General features: G+C 34.2%; 1 protein-coding gene across 3 annotated transcripts in view; it reads left to right on the top strand.

The window, feature by feature from the left end:
- Window positions 1-17,307, top strand: part of LOC100021515 (probable ATP-dependent RNA helicase DDX60) — a 145,007-nt gene that overhangs the window by 82,618 nt on the left and 45,082 nt on the right. For all 3 annotated transcript variants that reach the window (XM_007496145.2, XM_007496144.2, XM_007496143.2), the window contains 5 exons: window positions 1,337-1,473; window positions 1,575-1,684; window positions 4,036-4,140; window positions 8,436-8,564; window positions 17,154-17,278. In XM_007496145.2, the coding sequence (XP_007496207.2) occupies window positions 1,337-1,473; window positions 1,575-1,684; window positions 4,036-4,140; window positions 8,436-8,564; window positions 17,154-17,278 (606 nt within the window). The remainder of the gene's footprint in view (window positions 1-1,336; window positions 1,474-1,574; window positions 1,685-4,035; window positions 4,141-8,435; window positions 8,565-17,153; window positions 17,279-17,307) is intronic.

The raw sequence follows: 17,307 nt of genomic DNA, 5'->3' as shown, positions 1-17,307 counted from the left end.
TTCTTGAGTCTCTGTCTTGTCTTTCCTGTTCTATTGTTTTTTATTTTAAATTTGTATTGTTTCTGTTTGGGGAGAACAATATGAACAGGTTGCTACCAAAATGATAGTTTCATTGAACTATGCAAGCTCCTCTGCCATCACAAGGAAGTGATCCAGGAGGGGCTATCTACATCTATTCTATCAATTTGAGATCTAGATGCAGCTATTTTTAGAAATCTATCTACATATTAATCTGTACTCTAAGGGCCATCACATTTATTCCAGGAGGTGAGTAACAGTTTTCAACACAAGCCCTCTGGAATCATGGTGACTCATTGTATTGATCATTTTTTAAGAGTTTCATAGTTTATTTTTTACAATATTGTTTTCATTGTGTAAATTGTTCTGGTTCTACTCATTTTGCTCACATCAGTTTATGAGTCTTTCCTGCTTTTTTCCAAAACCATCCCCTATATAATTTTTTATAGCACAATAGTATTCTATCATGTTGAACAAATTTTTCATCTAAATGAAATAGAAAAGTTATTGTTTTTAGAACATCAAGGGTGCTTTATTTAAAAAAAGACATGAAAAGTAACATTTATTTTTCCTGTCTGATTTTTTTGGTCTAAAAATTTATCATTATTGTGGACAAATTCTTGTCTGGAAACTTCCACTTTTGCACATTGACAATTCATCCATGACTAAGAATCTTGGCAAGTTATTTGGAGAATGGAGAAACTAGATTACATCCTGTTATGTGTCAGAGGCAGGATATGAATCAAAATAATTTTATTTTAAAAATAGGAACATTTGTTATTGGATATTATTTCTAAACTCAAAAATCAACAACAATGGAATTCAAAGATTTATTAAGATTAAACATTCCGATAGTCCATTCCCCAATTGACAAATGATCAGAGGATATTGACAAGCAATTTTTGGTTGAAGAAATCAAATCCATCAATAATCACATAAAAATGTTCTAAATCATCCTTAATTAGAGAAATGCAAATTAAAACAGTGCTTAGGTACCACCTTACTGGCCAATATGGCACTAAAGGAGAGTGGTAATTTGGAGGGGATGTGGCAAAATGGGACACTCATGAATTATTGGTGGGAGTTGTGAATTTATCCCACCATTCTAGTATTTTTGACCACTACTACTACTACTACTACTACTACTACTACTACTACTACTACTACTACTACTACTACCACTGTTGCTTCTGCTAATAAATAGTTTGACCCCTAAAAAACCAAATAATATAAAAATTGAAATTTAGAACTAAATTTTGGTGTCACCACCAATTTTGTGTCCTGCTTTTCCATCAAATATGTCCATTTCCTTTTTCAGGTGGCTACAGTCTGTAAGAAGATACTGGCAGGGGGCTGAAAAGAACATAGATGATTTTCAGAGCCAAGATGCTAAAGACTGTATCAGAGCATCCAAAAGATATGTAAAAGTAAAGAAATCCTACAGAGTCAGACTTGGTACTTTGACCTCTTAATATATTCTTTAAAGTCATCCACATTTCAATCATTGTCTGTCCATTGGGTCTTATTTAAATTTTTTATTCTTTTTTTCCTTTTAGTACTTTATGAAGAAAGATATAATGATTTGGAGAAACATGTGTGTTCGCTAAGAGGTGGTGACATTGTCTTTAACCACTATCACCCACTGGCTTCATTGACTACAGATCATGTAAGTTTAAAAAATTATTACTGTGAAACAATGTGGTATAATTGATTTGAGGCCTGAACTTGCTACTTTAGAAGATCTAGTTTCATATCTTTTGTCATCCACCTACTAACTGTCCAGACAAAGGCAAAGCTCATATCTTCTATGTGTCTCCATTTCCTCATCTGTGAAAGGTGGCTAATAATATCTGAAGTGCAAATAGTTTGCAAAGTATTTTGCAAAAGATTAAAATTCTATGCTATTATTATTTAATATAAAATTGTATTTAAAATAAACCTCAGTGTAAGGCTAAAATTTAGTGAGGTCGCCATGAGTCATATCAGTACAGTTTCACTTAGACTGATAAGTGAATTGATAAGTTTCACTTAGATTGAAAACAGATTCACTTAGATAGGTGACTCTGTCCCATTGTGATTAATGCCTTATAGACCATGGTTCATGTGCTTCCAGCCTGTTAATGATAGATTTTTGGAAGTGGCATTTGCATGATACTGTGTGAGGCATTGGGAAAAACAAAACAGATTAATATAGTACCCTGCCTCCTCATCCTTCCCACCACATGAGTCAATGGTTCAAGTCAATGCCCATTCCTACACAGTGAAGGTATACATTCTTACTGATTTGAGAGTTTTCTCTTGATATTTTGACATTTGGTCTAAGTATGTCCCTAGCATCTTATTCTGGCATTGAAATTTATTGCTACAGATGATATCACACTTTTTTTGAGGTCCTAGTTACTTTTGTTGAGGTGTTTTCCCCCTTTTTTATATTCTTATAAGCAATGGCTTTGAGGAAATCAAAGCAGGGAGAGTTATATATATTGTAAAATGTAGATGATTAAAAAGTCAAAGGTTTTAATAAAATGTGCTTAAAATAAAGGTAGCAGAATTATAGAGGTTTTAGAATATCTTTAAAGACCAACTTAAATGTAATTTTTCTAAATGTTAGATCCTTGTCCAGTGGTCAATGTTTGAACACATTATTAAAGGAACTTAAATATCAATCTTGAAATTTTCAAATTAAACAGAAGAAAAAGAAAGAAGCAGGTAAATGGAACGATAACTTCAAGATTCTTCTATGAGGAGTTAGGGAAAGAATTCAGGTTCTGATGTAGCCAAAGACAGTAATGCCCATTATTCCTTTTTTTTTTTAATTTAAATTTACTTATAAAAATGTCTAGTTGCTTCCTCATCCTCTACTCCTTTTCATGGTACATACTTTTTTTTATATCATAGTGCTCATGATATGCATTTGTCAGCCAGTCAGTTGGTAGAAATTTATTAAACACCTACTATGTGTAGGTACCATGATAATTGCAGCTTCTGTTCCAGCAACTGTTGAAAAAGATGAGGAGATAGAGAAATTCTACAAAGCAGTCAAAGAGATTCTCCCAATTAAAGTAACGCCCAGTTAAGAGTTGTTGAACATGATGAGCAACAAAAAAAAGAGCCCCCAAAATGAGACTTGTTATGTTATAGTTGCCATGAAATGACCAGAAGTTAATGTGGGAAGAATTTCTGAATAGGCTGTCACTGTCCAGCTTGATCAACAGTTCAAATGGAGAAAAATCAAATCAATCTGAATTTAGAAGATTACCAATTAGAGATGTTTTTGGCAAATTTAGGCAACTCTATGGTTACCTATTGAAACATACCCCTGACACCAAAAAACAGTGAGAAATAAATGAAAGAACAGCCGCTGAGATGAGCTAATTTTCTCCATAGAATATGAGTTCCTTGTGAAGAGGGATCATTTATGTATGTGTATATAAATACCCATATGTTTTTAGAAAATATGTACTTATTGACATGTATATATATATATATGTATATATATATATATATATATATATATATATAGAGAGAGAGAGAGAGAGAGAGAGAGAGAGAGATAAGCTATGGTCTATTTTTGTGTTATCTGAGTCAGAGTTAAGCAGAGTTCCTCTCCTCTCCTATTATCTAGATCTGATTGTTAATAAGACTTAGAGTAATGAAACTCTGTTTAGTAATCATGCAATACTACCTAAATGTGAATAAAATGTGAATTTTTTTATCTAATATTACCGAATCAAATAATTTACTATTTGTCCACTTTAATATAATGAAAGAGTGATATAGAGATCCCCTATTGTATAAATTCCCCAAACTATACTTTTAAAGTTAGCTCAGGAGAAATATTTGGGCAGGAGTATGAAAATTTTCTTGTGGTGTCAGTTTTCCTACTATCATTTTGTCATTTTAGTTTAATACGATGGTGTCCTTTAAACCTATAAATAAAGAGATAGTAACATTGGGAGTAAAATGAAAGTTTAAAAATTGTATTTTCATTTTCATTTTGTCATTTTCATTATGCAGATTGAAAAATATGGATTTCCATCTGACCTTTCCCTTTCTCCAAGAGAAAGCATCCAGCTATATGACACTATGGTACAAGTGTGGAAAGGCTGGCCCAAGGCTCAGGTAAATATAATGCTGACAGAACTTAGTCTTTCTTACTGCTATTAAAGTGGACACTGAAAGTCAAACTCAAATCCAGTAATATTTATTGTTTTCATGCAGCTACACTACTGAAAGATCTCTTTTAATGGTCCTTAGTGGCTTCTTGTTAAATTAAATACCTGTTTTGTCAGTCTTCACTTTTTGTGACTCTATGATGTTTGGTACTGTGGATCACATTTGCTTGGCATACTCCTTCATCGGGTTCCTTCCACTCTCTGATAGGGATTCTCTCTTTATTATAGGAAATTTTCTTTGACTCCCTCATTGATTCTTCCTCTCTGATGATTTCATTCTTAGCCTATGATTCTCTGCTTTCCTTCCTTTCTTCCTTTGTTCCTTCCTTCCTTCTTTTCCTCCTTCTATCTCTTTGTTTCTCTTCTGCATAAGCTTTAATAAGAATGGTGATAATATTCTAAAGCTGGTTGATAACAACAAACCAAATACATGAATTCCATTTGAAATATCTCCAGTTCACATATCTTTACCACAAAGGAGAAATAACAACACATCCTATTTTATTTACCTTGGAAAAGGGATTCATTCCAATGTATTTATTTGTCACTTTTATGGTAATGAGTTCCAAATCTGCATATCTTTTTATTTAGGAACTCATTTCAACTTCTTTTAAGTTAGGAACCTAAATGGGGCATTTGGATACTTCATTGATAACTTCAACAAATCTAAATAAATCTAAAACAGTTAATCTCCCCCTCTACAGTGAACTCTCCCTCTCAACTTCCCTCCCTTTACCAATGAGACTATCTTCTAGTTTCTTCACTTGAGAAATTGTGTGACATTATTCACACATTCCCTATATTCAGTCAGTTAATAATTCTTGATAATGCCTTTCCTGAAATAAGTCTTAAGTATCCCAATTTCTTCTTTATTATAACTGCTATCTTTTTAGTGCAGTCCTTCATCCATTTATATCTAGTGAACAATTAAAAGTTACAGAATCATGAATGGCATAGAAAAGGTGTACATGAGCTCATTTTCCAAATCCTGAAATACAAGTAGGCTTCTTTAAATTTGAATGAATGTTAAGAAAAATTAAAGGAAGTACTCTTAATACAATGAATCATAAACTTATAAATGCCATCAATAATGATATTAGAAGGAAATAGAAATGGAAGCAGAAAAGGTTTAGACAAGTTTATGTACAATAGAGCCATAATTTAGTCTCAAAAGCCATCAATAATGATATTAGAAGGAAATAGAAACAGAGCCACATATTTAGTCTCAAATTGGTCATTCCTTGGAACTGCTGATGACAAGAAAATACTGGGTTATAATGGATCTGACCCAAAATAACTCAAGATAACATTCTTATGCTCATATGATGACTGTAGAAACTTCCATGCTTAAGAGGACCCCTACAGATTTCTGTCATCTAACCTTAGCTGAATTATGACTTCTGATTGTGAATTCTTTGATTTTTTTCCTTTACAAATTCCTTAATATACTACAGGCTATTTTAGACCTTTTCTTTCTGCAAACTGCTAAATTAACCCATTTCCCTTTCTCCTTTATTCCTTGCAGATGACCTAATTTCCTACTTACTTTCTTTATCAATTTACCTCTTTACTTTTCAAACTTCAAAATTTTTCTTTACTAACCTGTTCCTTGCTCCTGTGTAATGGTATGAGGGTGAGATGGCCCTCCACTTAGCTATAGCCAGACCATCCACTTATACCCTCAATTGAAAGCAATATGATCTACTTCCTGCTTGAACTTACTTCATCAGCCCCAAATATAGGATACTTCTTTTCATCCTACAAACATACTCATATATCCTGTTACCTTAAAAACACCTTCTCCTTATCCTATCAGTCCTTCCAGCTATTCTATTATTATTCTCTTTACTTTTACTAGTAAACTTGTAGAATACTCCATAGTTTTCATGTCTTCAGTCAGGATTGTTATTATAATTTCCTCCTTTTTGGTGACTAGTGATTTCCTTTTCTTCCAATCTTATAACCTTTCCACTGTTTTCAATTTCCTTGCCAACAACCACTTCCTCTATCCTTTCATTCAACAATCTTCTTTTATGTTTTCCTCTCCTGTCTTGGTTTTCATGACACTGAATTTTCTTGCCTCTCATTTTCCCTCTCTGTATATTCATTCTTCATGCCAATCAATGGTTTTTCTTTTTCCTTATATAAATCTGTGTGTTCAATATGGCTCTATTTTTCTGGTCTTCATTGGTGAGCTCATAAATTCTTGCACATAGTAGATACTTATTAATATTCCTATAATTTTATTTTATGCAGATAGTCACTCATATGTAGATATCTGGTTCTGGCTTTTCATCAAAATTCTAGTTGAAAGTTCCAGTATAGTAGAACCTCATTTTACATGCCCAATACATTCCAAGACCTTTTGCATGATATTCATGCAGAATATCAAACACTATTATTTAATGAATATTCTTCATATAAACAAAACTAGACATTTTACAATGTTTTTTAGGCTTATCAGATATACCACATCACTATTATTGTGCTTTAGGACCATTATTAATAGCTAAATGGCATGAATGAAACAAAAAGAAGTACTGCTCTGGCCCAGACATGACTATTATAAGTAAGAACTCTACATGGGGCTAAATTCAGGGACTAATGTTTGGAGTACAACAATGTAATAACTCACACTAATGTTTCTCAGAATGAGAATGAGCGTAATTGGGTGAACTGCTGCAAAACTTTGTCACTTTGGAAAATGACATGGATTTAATGCATTAGATTATTCTATTTTTTGAATTTTCTGCCTTTATTTTTTTAATTGTCAATTGCATATACCTAAATTCACATTTGATGAGTTTACATAAATGAAGTCCTATAATACCATGTTGAATATTTTTATTGGATATTCAAATTAACATGTGCAAAGCTGGATTTGCCATTTTCTCATCCCCAATTCTAATTACATCTAACCTCTGATTCCATAGATGGCAACAACACCACATACAATCATTCTCACAGTCACTAAGGCTTGAAGTTTTGGCAGCTTTGGATCCTCTCTTTTCTTTCCCTTCTGATTTCCTCATATTAATCAGTTGAAAAATATGTATTAATTATACCTTTATTATATCTCTCAACAAAACTCTTCCTTTTCACTCCACTATTGCCATCCTAATTAAGGTCCTAATTAATTTTCACTTGGACTAGTGTAGTAATTTTCTACCATTCCTATCTTCCCCTATAGTATTGTCATGTTTCCACAAGTAATCATTGTAGTTTATTCTGGCCGCTAATAATCTTCCTGGGGTTTGTATGTGTGTGTCAGGGGGACACAAACAAACAAAAAAAAACCTTCAGTAACTCTCAATTGTTTACTATATGAATTGCAGATGTTTTATCTTGACATTCAATTTCCCATTAACCATCTCTATCCTTTATTTCTAGCCTTAGTTTCTACTCTACTCAAACTGGGTTTTTTATTCTTTCCTGGTCATATATGCTGACCTTTTCTGTCTCTGTACATTTATATAGGCTATACTTAATAGTTAAAAGGAATGAATTAGGCTCATATCCACAGTCAGCTGAAATCTCTTCCTTTAGGTTCAAATGAGTTGTTGCCTCAACCATAAAGCCTCTCCACATCCTTCTGTCCCTCCTCTCAAACAAAAGTGATCTGTTTCCTTTGATTTTCCTCTTATACTTTGTTTTGGATCTCTTTCTTGGATTTGTAACAGAATTCTTTAAAATGTAAGAATTTGTCTTATTTCCTCTACCATTTTGAGAGTCCCTTTAGGGCAGGGATCTTTGTGTCATGGCACTGATTATATCACCTTCCATTTTGTAGGTGCCTAAATACAGTTAAGTCAGTTGAATTATTAAATTTTTATTATTTCTGAATTCCTATTATTGATATAATTTGCAAAACAGAATTTATAATTTACTAGATTTTTCCAAACAGTTTTTTTGTTTAATTCTATATTTGCTTGATCTCCCCAACTATATTCCAATATTCTTAAGATAAGGGATCAGGGTTGATATTTATTTTTTAATCCTCCATGGAATCTAGCAGAAGTGAGGAAAGTAGAGTCACCCAATAAACACAAAAATGTTGTGTTAATGACATGGTGAACCATTTGACAGTTGCTGTGATGAATGCAGATGGATTTTGTAATAATTTTTTTCCCTGAAAGAGCTTATAGTTTTCCTAGGTAAACACACAAAACCAAGCATATTTGTTCAAATTTTGGCACCCAACTTTACACAATTTAATTTTCATTCTATTGAACTTTTTCCAAGGAATTGTGTCCTGAAGAATTTATCTACTTTAAAAACAAAATAGTCATTACAAAGATGGATGCTAGAAAATATGAAGCAGCATTAAAAGAAGAAATATGTAATTGGATGAAAAATGGCAATGAAAATATGGTAAATACATTTTAATGTTACATTTTATGAAGTCTATATGGAAGGAACTAGATCAGTTCAATCACTTTTATAATTCAGGGTAAGGCAACAATAAAAATAACCAATCATTCCTGTGATTGCGAATTCTAACATTAAAAATCTAATGAAAAACATTGAATGGGGAATTTGGGAGAGAGGAATAAAGAGGACTCTCTTCCTTTGTTCCAGTGCCACACAGTGGATGTAACCTGAGATATAGACATCTATGCAACAGTAAGGAGGTTTTTAAAGGCAAAGCATGTTATTGGGAGAGTAAACAATGATTGATAACTCCTCCATAACTTGTAGCCTTAGGGTTGCATGAAGCACTGAAAGATTAAGTGATTTGTTTATCCTTTGTTCCATAGCTCATATGTATGAACACAACAACTTGAATTCAGGCAATAGGCACAGTGAAAAGAACACTGTCCCTGGAATAAGAGTATCTGATTTAAAATACTATTGATGATGCCTATCTACTACATGCCCCCATTTTTATTATATTGTTACAGCCTACACAGAAACATATAATATTCTTCTAGCTTTTTAAGTTGTTCTTTATTTCTGTAGGGAATATTTTGTAGTTAAAAATATACAATCCTTTTACATATTTAGTAGATTGATTCCCATATATTTATGCATTGTTTTTAGTTTTTTGGAGTGGGGTTCCCCTTTCTATGATTAGTTCTCAGGTTTTTCTTATCATATAGAAATACAGTTCATTTCTGAAGGTTCATTCTGTACCCTCCAACTTTGCTGAAGCTATTGTCTTGATTAGTATGTTTACTTCATTGGAACTATTTTACTAGTAGTATATTCCAAATATACCACCACATCATTAGCAGACAGGGAACATTTTATCTTCTCTTAACCTATCATTTATATATATATATATATATATATATATATATATATATATATATATATATATATATATATACATAGTATATAGTATGCATTTATTTTCTTTCTTTTATCTTACTGTTATTCCTAACATTTCCAGAATGCTATCAAATAACACTGAGAAGAGTTGACATCCTTTATTTTCTCACATATTATTGGAAAAGATTCTAGTGTATCCTGATTACATATGATACTTACTTTGGGCTTTTGATAGAGTCATTTTATGATATTAAAAGATCTTTCTATGACTATACATTGTCATTATTTTAGCATAAATAAATCTTATATTTTGTCAAAAGCTTTTTTTTTTCTTTTCATTGACATAAGTATCTGGTTGGGATATTTTGTTTTTTATAGTGATTATGTTGATTATTCTCTTTTTTGTCTTTTTCTTTTTTGTCTTTTTTTCTATAAAGTAATCAGTTGTTATTTAATTTAATTTAATTTTATTTTATTTTTAAACATTATTTTATTTTGTCATTTCTGAGCATTATTCATTGGAGAAGAAGATCATTTTCTCTCCCCACCCTCCACCTATCCCATAACTGATGCGCAATTCCACTGGGTATCATAAGTGTTCTTGATTCGAACCCATTTCCATATTGTTGGCATTTGCCCCAGTGTTCATTTAGAGTCTCTCCTCAGTCATATCCCCTCAACCCCTGTAGTCTAGCAATTGGTTTTCCTTTGTGTTTTTACTCCCACAGTTTGTCCTCTGCTTGTGGACAGTGTTTTTTCTCCTAGATCCCTGCAGATTGTTCAGGGACATTGCATTGCCACTAATGGAGAAGTCCATTACGTTCGATTGTACCACAGTGTATCAGTCTCTGTGTACAATGTTTTCCTGGTTCTGCTCCTTTTGCTCTGCATCACTTCCTGGAGGTTATTCCAGTCTCCATGGAATTCCCCCACTTTATTATTCCTTTTAGCACAATAGTATTCCATCACCAACATATACCACAATGTGTTCAGCCATTCCCAAATTGAAGGGCATCCCCTCATTTTCCAATTTTTGGCCACCACAAAGAGTGCAGCTATGAATATTCTTGTACAAGTCTTTTTCCTTATTATCTTTTTGGGGTACAAACCCAGCAGTGCTATGGCTGGATCAATGGGAAGACAGTCTTTTATCACCCTTTGTGCATAGTTCCAAATTGCCCTCCAGAATGGTTAGATCAATTCACAACTCCAGCAGCAATGAATTAATGTCCCAACTTTGCCACCTCCCCTCCAGCATTCATTACTTTCCTTTGCTGTCATGTTAGCCAATCTGCTAGGTTGAGGTGATACCTCAGAGTTGTTTTAATTTGCACCTCTCTGATTATAAGAGATTGAGAACACTTCTTCATGTGCTTATTAATAGTTTTGATTCCTTTATCTGAAAACTGCCTATTCATGTCCCTTGCCCATTTATCAATTGGAGAATGGCTTGATTTTTGTACAGTTGATTTAGCTCTTTGTAAATTTGAGTAATTAAACCTTTGTCTGAGGTTTTTATGAGGGTTGTTTCCCAATTTGTTGCTTTCCTTCTGATTTTGTTTACATTGGTTTTGTTTGTACAAAAACTTTTTAATTTGATGTAGTCCAAATTATTTATTTTGCATTTTGTGACTCTTTCTAAGTCTTGCTTGGTTTTAAAATCTTTCCCTTCCCAAAGGTCTGACATGTATACTATTCTGTGTTTGCCTAATTTTCTTATAGCTTTCTTCTTTATGTTCAAGTCATTCACCCATTCTTAGTTTATCTTCCTGTAGGGTGTGAGGTGTTGATCTAAACTTTATCTTTCCCACACTGTACTCCAATTTTCCCAGCAGTTTTTATGAAATAGTGGATGTTTGTCCCCAAAGCTGGGATCTTTGGGTTTGTCATATACTGTCTTGCTGAGGTCACTTACCCCGAGTCTGTTCCACTGATCCTCCTTTCTTTCTCTTAGCCAGTACCAAATTGTTCTGATGATTATAATATAGTCTGAGATCTGGGACTGCATGGCCTCCTTCCTTTGTCTTTTTTTTTATTGTTTCCCTGGATATCCCTTATCATTTGTTCTTCAAAATGAACTTTGTTATGGTTTTTTCTAAATCAGTAAAAAAATTTTTTTGGAAGTTCAATGGGTATGGCACTAAATAGATAAATAAGTTTGGGTAGGATGGTCATTTTTATTATATTGGCTTGTCCTACCTATGAGCAGTTAATGTTTTTCCATTTGTTCAAGTCTAGTTTTAGTTGTGTGGAGAGTGTTTTGTAGTTGTGTTCATATAGTTACTATGTTTGTCTTGGGAGATAGATTCCTAAGTATTTTATTTTGTCTAAGGTGATTTTGAATGGGACTTCTCTTTCTAATTCTTGCTGCTGAGCTGTGTTGGAGATGTATAGAAATGCTGATGATTTATGTGGGTTTATTTTGTATCCTGCAACTTTGCGAAAGTTGTTGATTATTAAAATTAGCTTTTTGGTTGAATCTCTAGGATTCTTTAAGTAAACCATCATGTCATCCACAAAGAGTGATAACTTTGTCTCCTTCTTGCCTATTTTAATGCCTTCAATTTCTTTTTCTTCTCTAATTGCTACTGCTAGTGATTCTAGTACAATGTCAAATAATAGCGGTGATAATGGATATCCTTGTTTCACTCCTGATCATATTGGGAATCATCTAGTTTATCCCCATTGCAGATGATATTAGTTGATAGTTTTAGATATATACGGTTTATTACTTTTAGGAATGACCCTTCTATTCCTATGCTTCCTAATGTTTTTAATAGGAATGGGTGTTGTATTTTATCAAAGGCTTTTTCTGCATCTATTGAAATAATCATGTGATTTTTGTTGGTTTGTTTGTTGATGTGGTCAATTATGTGGATGGTTTTCCTAATATTGAACCAACCCTGCATCCCTGGTATAAATCCTACTTGATCATGTTGAATGACTCTTCTGATCACTTGCTAGAGTCTTTTTGCTAGTATCCCAATTAAAATTTTTGCATCTATATTCATTAGGGAGATTGGTCTATAGTTTTCTTTCTCTGTTTTTGGCCTGCCTGGCTTTGGGATCCCAGTACCATGTTTGTGTCATAAAAGAAATTTGGTAGAACTCCCTCTTTGCTTATTATGTCAAATAGTTTGTATAGTATTGGGATTAGCTGTTCTTTGAATGTGTGCTAGAATTCACTTGTGAATCCATCAAGTCCTGGGGTTTTTTTCTTAGGGAGTTCTTTGATGGCCTGTTGGATTTCTTTTTCTGATATGGGATTATTTAAGAAATCTATTTCTTCTACTGTTAGTCTAGGCAATTTATATTTTTGTAAATATTCATCCATATCACCTAGGTTGGTATATTTATTGCCATATAATTGGTTAAAGTAGTTTTTAATGATTGCCTTAATTTCCTCTTCATTGGAAGTGAGGTCCCCCTTTTCATCCTTAATGCTGTTAATTTGCCTTTCTTCTTTCCTTTTTTTAATTAGATTGACCAGTACTTAGTCTATTTTGTCTGTTTTTTTTTCAAAGTACCAGCTTCTAGTCTTGTTTATTAGTTTAATAGTTCTATCACTTTCAATTTTATTAATTACTTCCTTAATTTTTAGGATCTTTAGTTTGGTTCCCTTCTGAGTGTTTTTAATTTGTTCATTCTCAAGTTTTTTGATTTGCATTTCCAATTCCTTGATCTCTGTCCTCCCTAATTTGTTAATATATGCACTCAAGGATATCAATTTTCCTCTAAGTACTGATTTGGCTGCATCCCATAAGGTTTGAATGGATGTCTCACCATTGTCATTTTCCTCAATGAAATTATTAATTGTTTCTATGATTTCTTCTCTAGCAAACCTAGGAAATCTCATGAGCTGATATTCCCTTAGCCAGGGTGCCTCAGGAGAATATTGTCATTTATCTGTGGGATGTTCATAATGCCTTCCTCTTATTTGTGCCAGTTTATTTCTTTTTTTCTTTCATTGCAAATAATGATTCTTGGTCCCCACACTGGCAGTTCTCCTAAGCCCTATCTGCTGTTGACTTAGGACACAGTAGACACAGTTGTGATGAGATTTTAGGGACAACTGAACCATTGGTAGAAAAGCAAAGAGGTTAATAATGGGATACTTGATTTTTTTATTGTTCTTCCCCAAATATCTCTTTGTAAGTCCTGTAAGGAAAAAAAATATGAGTCCACAGTAGTTTTTCATGTGCTTGAAATTTATACAATTTTCTTGAAGCTTCAGGTTTTTTTTTTTGTTTATTTGGTTTGGTTTCTTGTCATTGTGGAGGGAGCAGGCAGCTTGTGATAACTCCTTTTAGCATTCTCTCCTTCCCCCACAAAATAAAAGAAACAACAAAAAAATAACCAATTTTGAAGTTTCATGTTATTTAATTTCCAATTAATTTTTTATTTGGTTTTCCACGTATCATTAGTGATCATTATTTTTATTGTCTTGTTATCTGAAAAGGATGCATTTATTATTTCTGCTTTTCTGCATTTGAATGCCATGTTTCTGTGACCTAGTGTATGATCTATTTTTGTGAAAGTGCCATGTGGTGCTGAGAAGAAGGTGTATTCCTTTTTGTCCTTATTTATTTTTCTCCATATGTCTGTTAACTCTATTTTTTCTAAGATTTCATTCACCTCTTTAACCTCTTTCTTATTTATTTTTTGGTTTGATTTATCTAAATTTGATAGTGGTTGGTTCAAGTCTCCCACTAATATGGTTTTACTGTCTATTTCCTCCTTCAATTCTCCTAGTTTGTCTATTAGAAATTTGGATGCTATACCATTTGATGCATACATGTTGATTAGTGATATTTCCTCATTGTCTATACTCCCCTTTAACAGAACATATTTACCTTCCCTATCCCTTTTGATCAGGTCTATTTTTGCTTTGGCTTTGTCAGATGTCATGATTACAACTCCTTCCTTCTATTAGTTGATGCCCAAATGGTCTTACTCCAACCTTTAATTCTAACCTTGTGAGTATCAACCCGCCTCATATGTGTTTCTTGAAGACAACATATGGTAGGGTTTGTGGTTCTAATCCAATCTGCTATTTGTCTACGTTTTATGGGTGAGTTCATCCCATTCACGTTCAAAGTTATGATTGTCACTTGTGGATTCCCTGGCATTTTGATATCTTCCCCTAGTTCTGACCTTTCGTCTTTAGCTATAAACTTTTGAACCAGTAATTTACTTTAGTTCAGTCCCCCTAGTCCCCTCCCTTGATATACTTCCCTTTCTAGCCCCTCCCTTTTTATGCTCCTTTCCCCTCCCCCTCTCCTTCCCTCACTTTTTATATTTCCTCCCCCCCCTCCTTAATTTTCCTTTCTCTCTTACCCTGTTGGATAAGATAGAATTCAGGATCCCAATGGATCTAGATGTTCTTCCCTCTTAGAGTTGATTTCCCTGAGAGTAAGGATTAAGTAATACCACTTTGCGTTCTCTTCCTCTGCTTCTCATTTGAGAGTTCTTCCCCTCCCCTTCCCATGTGTATCTTTGTATGGGAAAGATTATTCTATTTAGTTCCGCCCCCTTATTTCTTGAAGTAAATTTTAGTATCATTGATGTATCCCCCCTCCCTTTTTATTTCTTTGCCCTCCCTTTCACCAAATCTTCTTGATGCCCCAATCTTTCCATACACATGATTCTTCTAACTACTCTTATGATGCATACAATTTTTGAGAGTTACACAATACATTTTCCCCATATATTAATATATATAATTTGATGTAAATGTAGTCCTTATAGAAGAGAGTTTGACTTAAAGAAAAAGATAAGATTTTTCTCCTTTCCCCTTTCTTTCATATATTTTTTCATGTTTCTCTTGCTTTCTGTGATTGGATATCAAATTTTCCACTAAGTTCTGGTATTTTCTTAGCAAATACTTGGAAATCTTCTATTTTGTTGAATGCCCATACTTTCCCCTGGAAGTATATAGTCAGTTTTGCTGGATAGTTGATTCTTGGTTGGAGACCCAGCTCTCTTGCCTTTCTAAATATCGTGTTCCATGCTTTGCGGTCTCTTAGCATGGTAGCCGCTAAGTCATGTGTGATCCTTATGGGAGTCCCTCAATATCTGAAGCTCCTCTTCTTGGCTTCTTGTAGGATTTTCTCCTTTGCTTGGAAGCTCTTGAATTTGAAGACTACATTTCTGGGGGTTGTCTTTTGGGGATTTAGTATAGAGGGTGTTTTATAAACCCTTTTTATTTCTATTTTGCCCCCTTGCTTCAGAACATGTGGGCAATTTTCTTCTATAATCTCCTGTAGTATAGCATTAAGATTTTTGTTTATCTCTGGTTTTTTGGTCAGACGAATAATTCTCATGTTGTCTCTTCTTCCTCTGTTTTCCAGGTCTGTCACCTTTTCAGTGAGATATTTTGTGTTTTCTTCTAATTCATTAATTTTTTGGCTTTGCTTTATTAATTCTTGCTGTTTTGCATGCTCACTGTCTTCCAGTTGCTTAATTCTGGTCTTTAGGGACTGGTTTTGTTTTTCAGCTTGTTCTACCCTTTTGTTAGAGACTTTCAGCTCTTTCCCCAATTGTGAAGTCTTGTCTATCAGACTGCTAATCTCTTTCTCCCATTTTTCTTTCCAGAAGGTTTCCATCTTTTGGATAAGCTCCAATTTGAGTTCTTCCAGAGTTTGTTGATAATTTCCATTTTGGGAGGCATATTTTGATTTTGTTTGGATTTCAATCTCTTTCTCTTCTTTTCCTTGGGTACTCCTTCCATAAAAGTTTTCAATAGTCACTTTTTTCCCTTTCTTCTAGAAGGCTTGATTTTGGGCCATATGAGCCATTCCTATGGTGGTTTCATTCCTCTTTCCTTTTTGGTCTGGGATCTGGGTGATATGGTCGTGTTTTCTGTGAATTTAGGTTGCCTCAGACTAGTTCTTCTCAGCCCTCGGTTCAGTGCGCCCGCCCCCATGATCTGTAATCTCTTCTTACCCCTGCACAGGAGTCTCCTGTAAAACCTCTCTGAGGGGTTGAACTCTTGTATTCCCCATCAGTTTCCAGGGAGCCTGGCTTCCCCCCCCCCCTTACTACAGCAAGGGGCAACAGTTTAGCCTTAGGCCGTTTTTACAGACTCTTGAGACTCCTCACTGTTCCCAGTTTGCAGGGGACTCGCCGTCTGTGCGCTCTGCAGTGGGTGGGGTTCTCCTGTGAAACCGCCCTGAGAGGTCGTTTCCTAGCAGTCTTTAGATCCCAAGGACCCTGGTGTGCCCCACCCCCCCAGACAGAGAAGTTCCTCACTCACTTGCTGTCCCAGTGAGTTCTCTGATACCCTACTCTGGTTTGGTGGGGACGGTGGGGGAGGGAGGGTGGCTCAGTTCACGTTTTTGTGCAAGCTTTTCCTCCTTCTTATAGTCAAATGAAATGTTCAAACCCCACGTACCTTCATTTCTGTGGGGTACAGGAGAGTCCCTCCATTCTTCCAAAGGTGATTTTTATCCTTTTTTTAGGTAGTCTATTTTGCTCGGTGTCGGGGAGAGGGAGGGGGAGAGATTTGTATCTAGATTGCAGCCATGTTTCCAATTATTTTCTTAATGTTAAACCATATTTGCCTCACTTTCCATCTTCATTCTCAAATGCATTCCTTCCTCTTCTCTTTTTTTTTGCTACTGTTTTGGGCTGGATTTTCTAAAATACCTTTTGATTCAATCCATTTGAATGTGTAATGTGTTGTTCTAGGTCAAGAAAGTTCTGAAGATTCTTAGACCTGCTTCTGTTTCTCATTCAGACAGTATGGGAGAGACATTTCCACTTCTTGTTGAAAAGCTAAGAAAAATGAATAAATTGCCAGCATTGTTTTTTATGTAAGTGATAAAAATTTCATTTAGTCTTT

The sequence above is a fragment of the Monodelphis domestica genome, chromosome 6, assembly GCF_027887165.1.
Source record: "Monodelphis domestica isolate mMonDom1 chromosome 6, mMonDom1.pri, whole genome shotgun sequence".
Classification (NCBI taxonomy): Eukaryota; Metazoa; Chordata; class Mammalia; order Didelphimorphia; family Didelphidae; genus Monodelphis; species Monodelphis domestica.
The sequence above is the reverse complement of the archived record's forward strand: the minus strand, read 5'-3'. Positions and strand labels throughout refer to the sequence as shown.